We start from the raw sequence: 19001 nt of genomic DNA, 5'->3' as shown, positions 1-19001 counted from the left end.
CAACAACAACGCTTCCCGGAGCTGTTTGTGCCCACAAAAAAAAGTCTATAAGTAATTGTTTCCATGGCAATTACTTTATTTGGTTGTGTATACTAAAATAAAGAAAGAAAATAACACAAACATGCCCACCAGCCTTCCAATGTAGCCAAAAGCAATTTCCTATTCTAAATGTAGTTATGCAAAGCCTATGGGCATCATCAGCATTCAGTAATTACTTTTATAATTACTGCTGTTTTTCTCACTGTCATTCAATTTTTCTTACACTGTGACTGGGGAATAGAACACACTCACAGCTGGGCAAATTACTATCCATTTATTAAGTGGGAGAAATGTAGGAAGCTGTTTAGCCAATGCAGTACCTCTACTATAATACACTAAGCTTGTGTTAGTAAAGAAGTGACATTTTTCCAAAAGGTGCATAAACGCCACATTTATTCTCTGTGTCCTGAGTGTCCATTGTGATGAAAAAACACCATGACTAAGTCCCAAATGGCACCCTATTCCCTTTATAGTGCACTATTTTTAATTAGGGCCCATAGGACTCTGGTCAAAAGTAGTGCACTATATAGGGAACAGGGTGCCATTTGCGGTGCACAGATTAATCCCCTCATTACCAGCCACAGTGTGTGTGGCACAGTGGGCAAGAGGGAAAGTGTACTTTAATCAATGCCCTTTTCAGCACCAACCTTCTTATCCAAAACGACTTTACATGGATGGACTGGGCCACTTAGGGATTCCAGCTAGATGGCTCTGCCAGGCGGTCAAAGGCTTCAACCAGGTAACGTGTTAAACACAATTTGATATAGTAGTTAATATTACCCTCCCCCTTGGTCAGGTGGGGGGCACATTGGTAATATCCCCCAAGCAGTGGCACTGGGAAGCAGTTCCTTATTTGCTGGGAAAAGGCTGGTAAGATATCAATGGTGCTGGGTGGTGCGGGAGGGAGGGTAGCATGCAGACACCTCAAGGTCAATGTGAAAAGTCACTGACAAAACGATGTACCTTGGAGCAAGTACATGGGCTTCTGGCACTGATTCCATTCTTTTAATAGTTGCTTTACAGCTGAGGTAAAAAAGAAAAGACCAAGTGACAGGTACAACCCTTACGAGAAGTGCACAGTGATCCATGTTGTATTCATACCAAAAAGAATGCACATCATTTCTCAAGCAAATTAGTTGAATATGTATGAACTGAATGTTTACGTATAACCCTTTAACAGTAGAAACGTCATATCCATTTGTTTTTCTTGCATTTCCTGATATAAGCCATTTCTGTTGTAAAACATCAAAGTGGTAAACATATTGCAACTATGTGAAATAGGTTGTAATGGTTGGTCATAACTGAGGAAACAAAAGAAACATCATATTTGAAAGGGCTGGATGGATCAGAAGTACAGAAATGCCACTGCTGCATCTCTTCTCTCTATAATTAACACAACTAAGGCTTTGAGTCCCAAATGGAACCGTATTCCCTATGTAGTGCACTACTTTTAACCAGAAGGCCCGAGTCAAAATAGTGCACTACTTTTAACCAGAGGGCCGGGTCAAAATAGTGCACTACTTTTAACCAGAGGGCCGGGTCAAAATAGTGCACTACATAAGGTGCCATTTGGAACTTAATGTGCTGAGCCCATTCAGGGGACATCAAACAGTACGACACATAGACTAGAGAGCCTCTCTGGCTGGTCTATGAAGATGATGCTAGACCCCTAATCTAACATAAGGCTACCAAACAACACTATATTCAGGGGAGTTAAATGAGTCAGTTGCATGAATTGAAATTAATTCTGCCATCTTTCAGTGAAGAAATTCTCACCTTTTGTATTCCAATAGTAAATTATGTCCTACAAAAATGCTAAAATTCAGAGAATAAACAGGTAAACATTAAATGTACTGTATGCATAGTAAAACATGAATTGTGGACTGTCGTGGTGATGGAAGGAGGTCTCTTTTTTGGAGCCACCCGATTCTTGCGCCTGGCATTTTACTGACTCCTCTCTGTTCTGCTCTACTCTGCTTCTCTCTGCTCTTATCTGTTCCTCTCCTCTCTGCTCCTCTCCTCACCTCTCTTCTCTTCTCCTCTCTGCTCCTCTCCTCACCTCTCTGCTCCTCTCCTCACCTCTCTGCTCCTCTCCTCACCTCTCTGCTTTTCTACTCTCTGCTCCTCTCCTCACCTCTCTGCTCCTCTCCTCACCTCTCTGCTCCTCTCTGCTTTTCTCCTCTCTGCTCCACTCCTCTCCTCTCTGCTCCGCTCCTCTCTGCTCTTCTCCTCTCTGCTCCACTCCTCTCTGCTCCCCTCCTCTCCTCTCTGCTCCTCTCCTCTCTGCTCCCCTCCTCTCTGCTCCCCTCCTCTCCTCTCTGCTCCACTCCTCTCCTCTCTGCTCCACTCCTCTCCTCTCTGCTCCACTCCTCTCTGCTCTGCTCTTCTCTGCTCCTCTCCTCTCTGCTCTTCTCCTCTCTGCTCCACTCCTCTCCTCTCTGCTCCCCTCCTCTCCTCTCTGCTCCTCTCCTCACCTCTCTGCTCCACTCCTCTCTGTTCATCTCCTCCCTGCTCCTCTCCTCCTCTCCTCTCCTTTCTGCCTCTCTGCTCTAATCTTCTCCTCTCTGCTCCACTCCTCTCCTTTCTGCTTTTCTCCTCTCCTCACCTCTCTGCTTTTCTACTCTCTGCTCCACTCCTTTCCTCTCTGCTCCTCTCCTTACCTCTCTGCTCCTCTCCTCACCTCTCTGCTTTTCTACTCTCTGCTCCACTTCTCTCCTCTCTGCTCTGCTCCTCTCTGCTCTTCTCCTCTCTGCTCCACTCCTCTCTGCTCCCCTCCTCTCCTCTCTGCTCCCCTCCTCTCCTCTCTGCTCCACTCCTCTCCTCTCTGCTCCATTCCTCTCTGCTCTGCTCTTCTCCTCTGCTCCACTCCTCTCCTCTCTGCTCCTCACCTCTCTGATCCTCACCTCTCTGCTCCTCTCCTCACCTCTCTGCGTTTCTCCTCTCTGCTCCGCTCCTCTCCTCTCTGCTCCGCATGCATGAATAATAATATGCCCAGGTGGCGGAGGGGTTGGAGGGGATGAGGAGGCGTCGCCAGCCTTCAAACAAGAGAAAGGTCACGCTTGTTTGTGCAGTGTCCTTCAACAGATGTGAACTGCCTCTGACAGAGACTAGCAAATTTCGGGTTAAAACGCTCGGGAAAAAAATTGTTGATGGGTCAATTACGGTAAAGGTCAATAGAAGGCAACGAGAAAGGAAAGAAGAGCGGCGAGAGAGGAGAGACTAAACTGATAATACATCAACAGCATTTGGAGAGAGAGAAGTGGAGGTCAAATTCCTTTAGCTCTGATGCCAGTACTATCGCCTATCATTTTTATTACATATCCGAGCAATCTATACTCAACTTTGTCACCTTGGTTTTGTATTCCATGGAATTGAGGCTGGTTTTAACTACGTTTGGCAACTCAGACAGACATCAGCGCCATCCAAATGTCGGGTCTGTATGTTAAGGCACAAGGCAAATTGATTGAGAGACTGTGTCTGCTAAATGGACTGGGCCGGCCATGAATCAGAAACAGTGTAACTCTGCTGCTGTATGAGGCTGGCCTTCATCTGTGTAGCACAAACAACTCTGAAAAGAAAAGGGCCTGGCCTCTCCCTTGTCTGATACTGTACAATAACACAGCATACCCTTCTCCCTCCTCCTGCATTACCATGCAGTGCATTGCTAAGCCTGGCTCCTGCGTGTGTGTGTGTGTGTGTGTGTGTGTGTGTGTGTGTGTGTGTGTGTGTGTGTGTGTGTGTGTGTGTGCGTGTGTGTGTGTGACATCTGTAAACCAATCAAAACGTATGATCCCTCCACATCCTCTTCCAGTATCCATATCCTACCTACAGCCTCTATAGCCTGCTGTCTGGCAGGCTGGGAGCTGTGGAAGTTCCGGGTCAGGCTCATCTAACGTAGCCTATTCAGAAATAACACTGATTCATGGGCAGAGGGAGATGGTAAGCCGTCTTCATTAGCTACCGGCGATGCACAGCAACAAAAAGGATGGGATCAATACGCCACTCTGTTCACAATGAAGTGGAAATAAAATGTGGCGAGTTAGTGATTCAATTCAGACTGCCACTATCTGTCTGCCGATAGAAAGACAGGACATACAGCAGAGGTGGAGTCATTCATTCAAATACAGTGCCTTGCGAAAGTATTCGGCCCCCTTGAACTTTGCGACCTTTTGCCACATTTCAGGCTTCAAACATAAAGATATAAAACTGTATTTTTTTGTGAAGAATCAACAACAAGTGGGATACAATCATGAAGTGGAACGACATTTATTGGATATTTCAAACTTTTTTAACAAATCAAAAACTGAAAAATTGGGCGTGCAAAATTATTCAGCCCCCTTAAGTTAAATACTTTGTAGCGCCACCTTTTGCTGCGATTACAGCTGTAAGTCGCTTGGGGTATGTCTATCAGTTTTGCACATCGAGAGACTGACATTTTTTCCCATTCCTCCTTGCAAAACAGTTTGAGCTCAGTGAGGTTGGATGGAGAGCATTTGTGAACAGCAGTTTTCAGTTCTTTCCACAGATTCTCGATTGGATTCAGGTCTGGACTTTGACTTGGCCATTCTAACACCTGGATATGTTTATTTTCGAACCATTCCATTGTAGATTTTGCTTTATGTTTTGGATCATTGTCTTGTTGGAAGACAAATCTCCGTCCCAGTCTCAGGTCTTTTGCAGACTCCATCAGGTTTTCTTCCAGAATGGTCCTGTATTTGGCTCCATCCATCTTCCCATCAATTTTAACCATCTTCCCTGTCCCTGCTGAAGAAAAGCAGGCCCAAACCATGATGCTGCCACCACCATGTTTGGCAGTGGGGATGGTGTGTTCAGGGTGATGAGCTGTGTTGCTTTTACACCAAACATAACGTTTTGCATTGTTGCCAAAAAGTTCAATTTTGGTTTCATCTGACCAGAGCACCTTCTTCCACATGTTTGGTGTGTCTCCCAGGTGGCTTGTGGCAAACTTTAAACAACACTTTTTATGGATATCTTTAAGAAATGGCTTTCTTCTTGCCACTCTTCCATAAAGGCCAGATTTGTGCAATATACGACTGATTGTTGTCCTATGGACAGAGTCTCCCACCTCAGCTGTAGATCTCTGCAGTTCATCCAGAGTGATCATGGGCCTCTTGGCTGCATCTCTGATCAGTCTTCTCCTTGTATGAGCTGAAAGTTTAGAGGGACGGCCAGGTCTTGGTAGATTTGCAGTGGTCTGATACTCCTTCCATTTCAATATTATCGCTTGCACAGTGCTCCTTGGGATGTTTAAAGCTTGGGAAATATTTTTGTATCCAAATCCGGCTTTAAACTTCTTCACAACAGTATCTCGGACCTGCCTGGTGTGTTCCATGTTCTTCATGATGCTCTCTGCGCTTTTAACGGACCTCTGAGACTATCACAGTGCAGGTGCATTTATACGGAGACTTGATTACACACAGGTGGATTGTATTTATCATCATTAGTCATTTAGGTCAACATTGGATCATTCAGAGATCCTCACTGAACTTCTGGAGAGAGTTTGCTGCACTGAAAGTAAAGGGGCTGAATAATTTTGCACGCCCAATTTTTCAGTTTTTGATTTGTTAAAAAAGTTTGAAATATCCAATAAATGTCGTTCCACTACGTGATTGCGTCCCACTTGTTGTTGATTCTTCACAAAAAAATACAGTTTTATATCTTTATGTTTGAAGCCTGAAATGTGGCAAAAGGTCGCAAAGTTCAAGGGGGCCGAACACTTTCGCAAGGCACTGTATCCAAATGTAAAATGTTTCTGGTTCAATGCCCCCCCAGCAGCATTGTGTACTCATCTTTGATTGAATGTAAAGTGTAGGCTATAGGTCTTAGTTGTATCAGGAGGAAATCAAGCAGCCTTTTCCAATCCAAATCATTCAGCAGTATATATTTTCTAATTAAAATGCATGTGTCTCTTCAAAGCCAGACAACAATGATGCCATCTGGTGTGTGTGTGTGTGTGTGTGTGTGTGTGTGTGTGTGTGTGTGTGTGTGTGTGTGTGTGTGTGTGTGTGTGTGTGTGTGTGTGCGTGCGTGCGTGTGTGCCTCGGCAGAGCAAACAGCTCGCATTGACTGAACATTTCTGCAATTGACTTTAATCTTTACGGTCATTCCTACTCCAGCATAGCCTATTAAAATATACAGATCTTTATCTTCTTTAAGTGCACTGCACAAAGACCCAATTTCAAAGGCAAATTCGGTTACATTTGAATATACTTAGAATTTCTGTATGTACTTGCAGGCTCAAAATGTATCAAAGTTAAATGTTTACATTTTCAATATGTGTGAGCAGACCACAGGTGCCAGAGTTCCTAATTTCCCCTCCGCTCTAACATTGAGTGTAGGCTTGTGTCCAGTAAAACATTCAAGGAATATCTCTACTTACCAATAGTCAGATTAACTTGTGGATACAATTTGTATGTCTCTGTGTCCAGCATGAAGGAAGTTAGAGGTAGTTTCACGAGCCAATGCTAACTAGCGTTAGCCCAATGACTGGGAGTCTAAAGATACTGTAGTATATGCTAAATACCAGAATCTCACAGAATCCCTTTAATCCCGTCATGGTCTACAGGAGTTGACGTTTTATAATATTAGAATTTACAGTATTACCTTAATATCACAGTATGTTAAAGCTCAGACAAAGAGAGATATCATCAATGTTTAGCTGGTAACGTGAGTGAACCATTGATATGAACATTTGGTACTGAACTACAGATATAGAATCTTAATTTGAGACAGTTTGCTACAGCGGGTAAACAATCCTACAGCAAAAGGACATGTGAATGATTATGTGGATTATAATTAATGGACATTTTTGAAGAGGTTGATATATTTTCGTAAGGGAAAATCAAGCCTGAAATTTCAAAGTGAAAATGACAAACTTCAGATTTGTTTTTAAAACCTCAAAATACACTACACGTTTTACATTTCATGTGTTGAATGAAAGTTCTCCTGCAACCGGGTGATCAAATGAAGATCCTACATCTGTAGACTGAACTAAATTGTGGGTAGCTGGACCATGGTGGTGAATGGAGCTGACCTTTGACCGAGGTGTTGGGTGGTGGGCCTTCCATGCGCAGGTTCCATGGTGGGTCCCCCTGGTTGGCAAAGTCCCTCATCTTAAGGTAGCTGATGGTGAGGCGGATGATGGAAGCCTTGTCCAGCTGGCTGGTGATGGCGCCGGGCAGGGGCAGCATCTTAGCCAGCTCGTAGAACTCAAAGTTCTCCTTCCCTCGCCGCGAGCGAGCTGCATCCCGGGACTTCTCCTTCCTCAGAGCCTGCAACCTGGTGGGGACAGGAGAAGAGACAGGAGTTAGGACTAGGGTTGTGTTCAGTAGGGATAAAACATTTAGAAACGTTTTGATACGTGTATGGGAAATACTACCTCAGCAGTTAAGACCAGAGACATCTTGAAATTGGGAAATACTACCTCAACTCAGCAGTTAAGACCAGAGACATCTTGAAATTGGGAAATACTACCTCAACTCAGCAGTTAAGACCAGAGACATCTTGAAATTGGGAAATACTACCTCAACTCAGCAGTTAAGACCAGAGACATCTTGAAATTGGGAAATACTACCTCAACTCAGCAGTTAAGACCAGAGACATCTTGAAATTGGGAAATACTACCTCAACTCAGCAGTTAAGACCAGAGACATCTTGAAATTGGGAAATACTACCTCAACTCAGCAGTTAAGACCAGAGACATCTTGAAATTGGGAAATACTACCTCAACTCAGCAGTTAAGACCAGAGACATCTTGAAATTGGGAAATACTACCTCAACTCAGCAGTTAAGACCAGAGACATCTTGAAATTGGGAAATACTACCTCAACTCAGCAGTTAAGACCAGAGACATAGACATCTTGAAATTGGGAAATACTACCTCAACTCAGCAGTTAAGACCAGAGACATCTTGAAATTGGGAAATACTACCTCAACTCAGCAGTTAAGACCAGAGACATCTTGAAATTGGGAAATACTACCTCAACTCAGCAGTTAAGACCAGAGACATCTTGAAATTGGGAAATACTACCTCAACTCAGCAGTTAAGACCAGAGACATGTTCAGTGGGAAGCAAACATTTGAATCCGCAGCAAGTAAGGGCCTGGGTTCGACCAAGAAGCACAGAAAGCTGTGGCATTCCATCATTCAATGCTAACACTACCATAAGCAGGTTAGCGAGAAAGCAAGACCAGGGACGTGTTAAGTAAGGAAAGTAAATGTTTTGAAACAGGGAGATACTTCCAGAACTTGTCGAATTAGAGTGCAGATTTTCATTTTCCTTTGCTAAATGTTTTGCTAAGCCTTGACCAACTGAACATGACCCTGGACCCTCTGTCAGCTCAGACACCTGTTGTCATACTGTGGCCTAAGTCTAGGTTACAGGGCTTTTGTACCAAACACACCAGCCCACAGTCAGTTGTGGCCATTAGTGACTTTGCTCTACTCCAGTGGGAATGCTCACCACAATTGATTCAGTCATTGGAATTTAGAAGTGGGTCTCACGAGACAGCCTGCTGAATGACTTTCAGATTGCTGCCTTTTTCAAAGAAAGAGACTGCAATACGCCTAGATATTGCCATTCAGATCAATTAAATCAGCAAATGCTGTCAAGTGTAATGTCCACATGCTACAGTGCATGTGGGTATGGAAAGTTGTATTGTATTAATACTGTATTTGATATCAAGAATGTAGTTATTGATGTCAAACAGGATTAATAAATGTTAAAATGGCTTTCCATATCTATACCAAAGTTTCACCTGCCTCTCTCTCTCTCTCTCTCTCTCTCTCTCTCTCTCTCTCTCTCTCTCTCTCTCTCTCTCTCTCTCTCTCTCTCTCTAATATACTGCAGGTACTCTCTCTCTAATATACTGCAGGTACATATTTATCAGATGTGTCACAATAGGATTAAAACAGATACCTGGGCATATATACACTGCTCAAAAAAATAAAGGGAACACTTAAACAACACAATGTAACTCAAACTGAAATCAAACTGTCCACTTAGGAAGCAACACTGATTGACAATAAATGTCACATGCTGTTGTGCAAATGGAATAGACTATACAGGTGGAAATTATAGGCAATTAGCAAGACACCCCCAATAAAGGAGTGGTTCTGCACTTGGTGACCACAGACCACTTCTCAGTTCCTATGCTTCCTGGCTGATGTTTTGGTCACTTTTGAATGCTGGCGGTGCTTTCACTCTAGTGGTAGCATCAGACGGAGTCTACAACCCACACAAGTGGCTCAGGTAGTGCAGCTCATCCAGGATGGAACATCAATGCGAGCTGTGGCAAGAAGGTTTGCTGTGTCTGTCAGCGTAGTGTCCAGAGCATGGAGGCACTACCAGGAGACAGGCCAGTACATCAGGAGACGTGGAGGAGGCCGTAGGAGGGCAACAACCCAGCAGCAGGACCGCTACCTCCGCCTTTGTGCAAGGAGGAGCAGGAGGAGCACTGCCAGAGCCCTGCAAAATGACCTCCAGCAGGCCACAAATGTGCATGTGTCTGCTCAAACGGTCAGAAACATGAGACTCCATGAGGGTGGTATGAGGGCCCGACGTCCACAGGTGGGGGTTGTGCTTACAGCCCAACACCGTGCAGGACGATTGGCATTTGCCAGAGAACACCAAGATTGGCAAATTCGCCACTGGCGCCCTGTGCTCTTCACAGATGAAAGCAGGTTCACACTGAGCACATGTGACAGACGTGTCTGGAGTCTGGAGACGCCGTGGAGAACGTTCTGCTGCCTGCAACATCCTCCAGCATGACCGGTTTGGCGGTGGGTCAGTCATGGTGTGGGGTGGCATTTCTTTGGGGGGCCGCACAGCCCTCCATGTGCTCGCCAGAGGTAGCCTGACTGCCATTAGGTACTGAGATTAAATCCTCAGACCCCTTGTGAGACCATATGCTGGTGCGGTTGGCCCTGGGTTCCTCCTAATGCAAGACAATGCTAGACCTCATGTGGCTGGAGTGTGTCAGCAGTTCCTGCAAGAGGAAGGCATTGGTGCTATGGACTGGCCCGCCTGTTCCCCAGACCTGAATCCAATTGAGCACATCTGGGACATCATGTCTCGCTCCATCCACCAACGCCACGTTGCACCACAGACTGTCCAAGAGTTGGCGGATGCTTTAGTCCAGGTCTGGGAGGAGATCCCTCAGGAGACCATCCGCCATCTCATCAGGAGCATGCCCAGGCGTTGTAGGGAGGTCATACAGGCACGTGGAGGCCACACACACTACTGAGCCTCATTTTGACTTGTTTTAAGGACATTACATCAAAGTTGGATCAGCCTGTAGTGTGGTTTTCCACTTTAATTTTGAGTGTGACCCCAAATCCAGACCTCCATGGGTTGATAAATTTGATTTCCATTGATCATTTTTGTGAGATTTTGTTGTCAGCACATTCAACTATGTAAAGAAAAAAGTATTTAATAAGAATATTTCATTCATTCAGATCTAGAATGTGTTATTTTAGTGTTCCCTGTATTTTTTTGAGCAGTGTATATACTTTACATACTATAGCCTACTGTATTTAGGTTTATGCTTATAAGTCCTTTATTTATCCAGCGGCAGTAGATCACATGACCTATTCAAGGATGTATGGTTAGTTATAGTCTATTGGTTCGCATCGTTCCAGTCAAACACTTCTGTCTGCTTTAGTCGCTGTGTTATTTATTTCATATCAGATAACTCCAAGCAGACAGTTCCATTCTTCCATAACACAACTCCCAACTTTCCATGGCGTTCATCATCCCAAGCCATTTTGAATTAAGTTGGCAATAAATCAAACAGGAACCTCTGGGTTCCCCACTGGCCGACAGCTAGATTAATTTTTTTACCAGCACAAATGCGAAATCAGTTCGAATGGACTTGAAAGATGAGGTAAGGCAGGGGTTTTTCCCCCCCCCCGAAGATGAAAAATGACTTGGTGAAGAAAATCATTTTTCATTGTTTTGCCGTTTACTTATCAGTGATTCGAGCTAAAAACAACATCATTAAGCCAACTTGAAAACAGCAAGACAAGGCCCACCCACCCTCTCTGATAGATGTCGGTTACTTATAGAGTATATAGATTCAAAAGAAGATTTCAAATATGAATTCATGCATTAAGAATTGCATGCAAGATTCAAATGACAATTCACCAAGCACCACTTCCCACAACCTTCATTCAGCCAAAGACTGTCTTGTGGGTCACTAATGACGTACTCATAGTTGTCAAGATCAATTTATGTTAGCTTTTGTGAGCATTAAGAGTGCAATAAGATAATTTCACTGCCAAATATAGATGAATCCTTTGCCTTTACATCTAGGTAGCAGATTGCCACTCTCGATCATGTCGACCGCTCCCCTGCAAGAAGAAAAGCACCATTTGATGGTCTACTGCTCAGACAATATATAAAGCTAGTTGTAATGATTGTTTGGAGGAAAAGTGCAACAGAGCTGCAGAATTTAATTTGTTCCACAAAGCTGGAAAGCACTATGTCGGCCTGCCAAATATTTCTGCATGTGCCGGGATTGTGTGACCTTAGTACAGCGAACAGACGGTACGGTACGTATCATGTTCTACCAGAGTAAATGTAACACTTTATTTTATAAACATGACATTAAATCATGTTGTAGTTTAACATGAACCCCCCAATGGCTCTTCAAGTGCCTTTCAGAAGACAGGGATGAGGTCACTAGCTTTGGCTGTATTTGGTTTTGTTTCCAGGTTAAACAGAGGTCACAAAGGTTGTTCTGTGGTGCACTGCACACCACATACCGCGCTTTCTGTTCTTCAACTTTATGTAGATTACTGTAAACAAAAATTATATTATCTCTTTTTTTCCTAGACTGTGACCCGTCCCTCATAAGATAATCACTTACTAAGTTGGTGACCAGCCCCATACATACTGCAACGTGTACTGTATGTCCCCATAGTCTGTATTATAAACTGGGTGGTTCCAGCCCAGAATGCTGATTGGTTGACAGCCATGGTATATCAGACCATATACCACGGGTATGACAAAACATTTCATTTTACTGTTCTAATTACATTGGTAACCAGTGCATAATAGCAATAAAGCACATATTGGTATATGGCCAATATCAATCCCAGAGGTAATACTATGCTGCTCCCTCCAGTGTGTCAGCTGTCTAAAAAGAGACTGAGACTGAAATCTGGCCAGCGTTATGGGCGGGCCTTAGGGGCCCTGGCCCGCCCTAGCATACCTTCTTGCCCGTCCAAATAAAATACTTAAATATTGATCATTTATTTGAACGGGACGCACTCTGACAGAAAGACACATCAATCTCAGAGAAAGCATCTGAGGGAGTGAAACAGTGCCCCTTCTGTCTCAGTATGTATAGACCATGTATCTGATGCTGTCTGGACCAAAAGGACCAAGAGAACCAGACAGCATGTCATACTATTTCTGTCCAGACAGCCTCAGATACATGGGCTACATATAGTAAGACAGAGGGGCTCTGTTTCACTCTCTTGGATGCTTTCTCCGGTGAGATCATTTCAGTCACTTGCGAATTGAAGGAAAGTTGGAGGATACACTGTTGGCGGGTGCACTGTTGGCGGGTGCACTGTTTGGATGCTGGAATTATTTTGGACGAACGTGCAGGTAACCTACTTCTTGAAGTGATTTCTTTGACAATCAGATGAAAACATCATGACTGTTTGTGTTCATGCCACATTAAAAGGTAATACATTTTTACAGTTAAATGATGACTTTGCTATAAAACCCACGCAAGAGCATGCACACATTGGAGGTCCCAGGGAAAAAAACATGCCCCCTATGGAAATCAAATGCCCGTCCAACTGATTCATTCTGGCAAGCAGGACAGCTTTGAAATCTGGCATTACCCTTGAGTCCCAGAAAAGTGTGGTTATCAACAGGAAACAGGTCATTGCGTAGAGAACCATCTCTATCACCTACACTACTTCAGTAAATAATCTGCTCCACAATGGAGGAACAACCAGACCACATTCTTTTTGCACCATTTTTTAAACAATTCTCTGTATTCTCATTCGAAACCACACAAACCCACATCCATACACAAATCTCAATGACATAATGGAGAGAAAGTCCATACTGGTGAATGTTTACTTGAGAATAGAATGCTTATGGCCCACACAGAGACATGCCAGTGGGGAAATCAAGCAATGTGCGGGGTGGCTGATAGGGATCTGTGTGTAGGAATACAGAGTCCCACACCTAGAAGAGACCCTAGAGTACAGTTAGCATTGTTAAAATGGAAAAGGACTGTTGAGAGGACGAGATTAGCGATATGAAATGTACACAGAACAGGCTATTTGTTCACTCCAGTAACAGGGCTCCAAACACGGAAAACACGGAGGAAGTCAGCATCCATTTGGAGTCCATTAGCTTTGACTTATATACTGAAGGCCTCACTTATAATATGAACATAATTATAATAATACAAACCAGACTAAACTTAACGCTAGCAAAGCATGTGTTGTTGCTAAACTTAACGCTAGCAAAGCATGTGTTGTTGCTTTGAATATCCTAAGCGGCTTGCAGGTTACAGTACCTAATGTCTTTGTTGAGCAAAGTCATAAGGTATGTTGAGATGTGCTTGTGCAGTAAACAAAAGCAGCTACAAGGTCATTGTATGAATGGACATCTTTAATGGAGGTGTCTAAAATATCGCTCTACTTAGCCAATCACTCACCGTTCAACTTCGGAAGACAAGAGAATACATCAAGCAGCTGAAACTTGTGTGAATGATCATTTAGGATTGAAGCAATAGATTTAATCAGTGTTGAAATGGCAGGCAGAGCAGAAACGCTACTTTGGATTAAGGCTCTCCTCCTGAAGAAATGGATGACACCACTGATCAAACCAATAAATAAATTGCTTTTGTGACTCTCTGCTCTCCATGTAGCAGGAAAAGGAAAGTGGGGGGGTCACTCACTACATTAGGTTATATTTCCCATAATAACAAATGATATCTCCTTAGTAACATAATTGAACTTCTCATCAACTTGGTCACACAGGGTCATCAAACCTTTCCAAACCCCCAGCAGACAATGTGGGGTTATAAAAAACAATACTGTTCAGGTTAGGCCTCACTCCACTCACTCTAAATACCACCAACAATGTTCAGGTTAGGCCTCACTCCACTCACTCTAAATACCACCAACACTGTTCAGGTTAGGCCTCACTCCACTCACTCTAAATACCACCAACACTGTTCAGGTTAGGCCTCACTCCACTCACTCCAAATACCACCAACACTGTTCAGGTTAGGCCTCACTCCACTCACTCTAAATACCACCAACACTGTTCAGGTTAGGCCTCACTCCACTCACTCTAAATACCACCAACACTGGACAAAACCAGGCCCCAGATTCACAAAGCGTCTCAGAGAAGGAGTGCTGATATAGGCTCAGTTTAGCCTTTTAGATAATAATGAATAAGACTAAATGGACAGTGGAAGCCTGATCCATTTCAATCTGAGATGCTTTTGGAAGACAGACCCAGGTTGCAGAGGGGCGGCAAGGAGTTTCTAACTCAGCATTGCATGCTACACTAAGATGCTTAGTGCTATCCAGAATCCTTGGGACGCCCCTACCCTAAACCCTAACCTTAACCTTTACCCTTAACCATAACCCTTATCTAACCCTAACCTTCACCATTTTACATTTCAACTTCAATGGGGTAACGTCACAGTTGGGAAATCCCACGGATCTCGGATAGCACGGAAATCACTAAGATGTTCACAAAATGTTTCCTGTATTTAAATAATAATAATTCAGATTCACTGTTTAATAGTCACATGTACAGGGTTGCAGGTGTGATTGTATGGTACAGTGAAAATCTTAGTCTTCGAACTCCAGCAAGCAGGAATAAGTGAAATAAAATAATGAAAATGGTAATAAAAACAACAATAGAAATATCACTAAGTATCACAGACGTTCATTAACATTTTCGGGACTATAAGTAGGAACACATATTATTCAATGATACTTTGACATTTGTTCAATTCATTGTACAGGTATGTGTAGGATCTTGACTATTATTGCACACAGAGTGAGGTCATGCAACTTATTTTGTGACTTGCTAAGCAAATTTTTACTCTTGAGGCTTGCCATAACAAAGGGGTTGAATATTTATTGACTCAAGACATTTCAGCTTTCCATTTTTTATTAATATGTTAAAAAAAAATCTTAAAACATAATTCCACTTTGACATTATGGGGTATTGTGTGTAGGACAGTGACAATACATCTCTATTTGATCCATTTTAGATTCAGGCTGTAACACAACAAAATGTGGAAAAAGTAGAGGGTTGTGAATCATTTCTGAAGGCACTGTATCTTTATGGTTAACTCTAACTGTTCTTAGAATGTTGTTTCTCCCCACTAAAACAAATGAAGGTCTGTCTGCCAATCAGAGTGTCCAATCAGTGAAGGGGATGGCCTATTGCCACAGATGTCCATTGCCCTTATTAAGGCTGCCATTACGCTCTGTGTCCCAGGTGACATTGATGTCCTCAGAGCTGCCTGCCTGCCTGTGTGTGTGTGTGTGTGTGTGTGTGTGTGTGTGTGTGTAGTGCTTTCAGAAAGTATTCAGACCCCTTGACTTAAAACAAATTTTCCTCATCAATCTACACACAATACCCCATAATGACAAAGAAAAAACAGGTTTAGACATTTTTTTAAATATCACATTTACATGAGTATTCAGACCCTTTACTCAGTACTTTGTTGAAGCACCTTTGGCAGAAAGTACAGCCTCGATTTGGAGAGTTTCTCCCATTCTTCTCTGCAGATCCTCTCAAGCTCTGTCAGGTTAGATGGGGAGCGTTGCTGTACAGCTATTTTCAGGTCTCTCCAGAGATGTTCGATTGGGTTCAAGTCCGGGCTCTGGCTGGGCCACTCAAGGACATTCAGAGATTGACCCAAAGCTACTCCTGCATTGTCTTGGCTGTGTTCTTAGAGTCATTGTCCTGTTTGAAGGTGAAGCTTCACCCCAGTCTGAGGTCCTGAGCATTCTAGAGCAGGTTTTCATCAAGGATCTCTCTTTACTTTGCACTGTTCATCTTTCCCTCAGTCCTGACTAGTCTCCCAGCCCCTGCCGCTGAAAAACATCCCCATAGCATGATGCTGCCACCACCATGCTTCACCGTATGGATGGTTCCAGGTTTCCTCCAGATGTGACGCTTGGCATTCAGGCCAAAGAGTTTGATCTTGGTTTCATCAGAACCGAGGATCTTGTTTCTCATGGTCTGAGAGTCTTTAAGTGCCTTTTGGTAAAATCCAAGTGGGCTGTCATGTGCCTTTTACTGAGGAGTGGCCACTCTACCATAAAGGCCTGATTGGTGGAGTGCTGCAGAGATGGTTGTCCTTCTGGAAGGTTCCCCCATCTCCACAGAGGAACTCTGAAGCTCTGACCAAGAACCCGGTGACCATCAGGTTCTTGGTCACATCCCTGACCAAGGCCCTTCTCCCCAGACTGCTCAGTTTGACCGGGAGGCCAGCTCAAGGAAGAGTCTTGGTGGTTCCAAACTTCTTCCATTAAGAATGATAGAGGCCACTGTGTTCTTGGGGACTTTCAAAGCAGCAGACATTTTTGATTAACCTTCCCCAGATCTGTGCTTTGACACAATCCTATCTCGGAGCGCTACAGACAATTCCTATGACCTCATGGCTTGGTTTTTGCTCTGACATGCACTGTCAACTGTGGGACCTTATATACACAGTTGTGTGACTTTCCAAATTATGTCCAATCAATTGAATTTACCACAGGAGGACTCCAATCAAGTTGTAGAAACATCTCAAGGATGATCAATGGAAACAGGATGCACCTGGGCCCAATTTTGAGTCTCAAAGTAAATGGTCTGAATACTTATGTAAATTAGGTATTTATGTTTTATGTTTTATGCCAACATTTCTAAAACACTGTTTTCACTTTGTCATTATGGGGTATTGTGTGTAGCTTGATGAAGGAAAAATAATTGTGTCCATTTTAGAATAAGGCTGTAACATAACAAAATGTGGAAAAATGAAAGGGTCTGAATACTTTCTGAATGTACTGTATATACATGTATGTGCCTGTGATATGTGTATATACATGTATGTGTCTGTGATGTGTGTATATACATGTATGTGCCTGTGAGCATGTGTCTGTGATGTGTGTATGTGTGTATGTCTGTGATGTGTGTATGTCTGTGATGTGTGTATGTCTATGATGTGTGTATGTCTGTGATATGTGTATGTCTATGATGTGTGTATGTCTATGATGTGTGTATGTCTGCGGTGTGTGTGTCTGTGATGTGTGTATGTGTGTGATGTGTGTATGTGTGTGATGTGTGTATGTCTGTGATGTGTGTATGTATGTGATGTGTGTATGTCTATGATGTGTGTATGTCTGCGGTGTGTGTGTCTGTGATGGGTGTATGTATGTGATGTGTGTATGTGTATGTCTGTGATGTGTGCATGTATGTGATGTGTGTATGTCTATGATGTGTGTATATACATGTATGTGCCTGTGAGCATGTGTCTGTGTCTGTGATATGTGTATATACATGTATGTGCCTGTGAGCATGTGTCTGTGTCTGTGATATGTGTATATACATGTATGTGCCTGTGAGCATGTGTCTGTGTCTGTGATATGTGTATATACATGTATGTGCCTGTGAGCATGTGTCTGTGATATGTGATATGTGTATATACATGTATGTGTCTGTGATATGTGTATATACATGTATGTGCCTGTGAGCATGTGTCTGTGTCTGTGATATGTGTATATACATGTATGTGCCTGTGAGCATGTGTCTGTGCCTGTGATATGTGTATATACATGTATGTGCCTGTGAGCATGTGTCTGTGATATGTGTATATACATGTATGTGCCGGTGAGCATGTGTCTGTGATATGTGATATGTGTATATACATGTATGTGCTTGTGAGCATGTGTCTGTGTCTGTGATATGTGTCTATACATGTATGTGCCTGTGAGCATGTGTCTGTGATATGTGTATATACATGTATGTACCTGTGAGCATGTGTCTGCGATATGTGTATGTACATACATGTATGTGCCTGTGAGCATGTGTCTGTGATGTGTGTATGTACATGTATGTGTCTGTGAGCATGTATCTGTGATGTGTGTATATACATGTATGTGCCTGTGATATGTGTATATACATGTATGTGCCTGTGAGCATGTGTCTGTGATATGTGTATATACATGTATGTGTCTGTGATATGTGTATATACATGTATGTGCCTGTGAGCATGTGTCTGTGTCTGTGATATGTGTATATACATGTATGTGCCTGTGAGCATGTGTATGTGATGTGTGTATGTCTGTGATGTGTGTATGTATGTGATGTGTGTATGTCTGTGATGTGTGTATGTCTGTGATGTGTGTATGTCTATGATGTGTGTATGTCTATGATGTGTGTATGTCTGTGATGATGTGTGTATGTCTGTGATGTGTGTATGTCTGTGATGTGTGTATGTATGTGATGTGTGTATGTCTGTGATGTGTGTATGTCTGTGATGTGTGTATGCCTGTGATGCGTGAGTGCGTGCGTGGTGCATGTTTCCTGCAAAATGCACAAAATTAGTAATTTTATCACGTGCATGATTATTATCCACTTGAAGTTCACACAGTAGTGTTGATGTCAAATATAAAGGCATTTCAGGAGGTTATTGAAAAGGCCTTCGTCACAGTGAGTCTAGAAGGTTGTTGTTGGACCAACACAGAACAACACTAATTACCATTATCGCACCCAGACTAGTAGAAGCTCCAGCCTCTATTATAGTTGGTTAGGCTTTGTGACCAATACTCCTAAATTACCTGGGGACGGACATTCACTGATAGAACAAATAGAAAATGTGATTTAAGTCAATTGGAATACTTAAGAGCCGATTAAAAAAGGAAAAATAATAGGTGGAGAAAAAATAAATACATTTGCA

General features: G+C 43.0%; 1 protein-coding gene across 1 annotated transcript in view; it reads right to left on the bottom strand.

Annotated features, from left to right (window-relative positions):
- Positions 1–19001, bottom strand: part of LOC139383444 (neuronal PAS domain-containing protein 3-like) — a 394236-nt gene that overhangs the window by 243634 nt on the left and 131601 nt on the right. The window contains exon 4 of the mRNA XM_071127992.1: positions 7094–7338. Coding sequence (XP_070984093.1) covers positions 7094–7338 — 245 coding nt within the window. The remainder of the gene's footprint in view (positions 1–7093; positions 7339–19001) is intronic.

This window comes from Oncorhynchus clarkii, chromosome 25, assembly GCF_045791955.1.
Source record: "Oncorhynchus clarkii lewisi isolate Uvic-CL-2024 chromosome 25, UVic_Ocla_1.0, whole genome shotgun sequence".
Lineage (NCBI taxonomy): Eukaryota > Metazoa > Chordata > Actinopteri > Salmoniformes > Salmonidae > Oncorhynchus > Oncorhynchus clarkii.
Note: the sequence above shows the minus strand (reverse complement) of the source record. Positions and strands in the feature narration are given on the sequence as shown.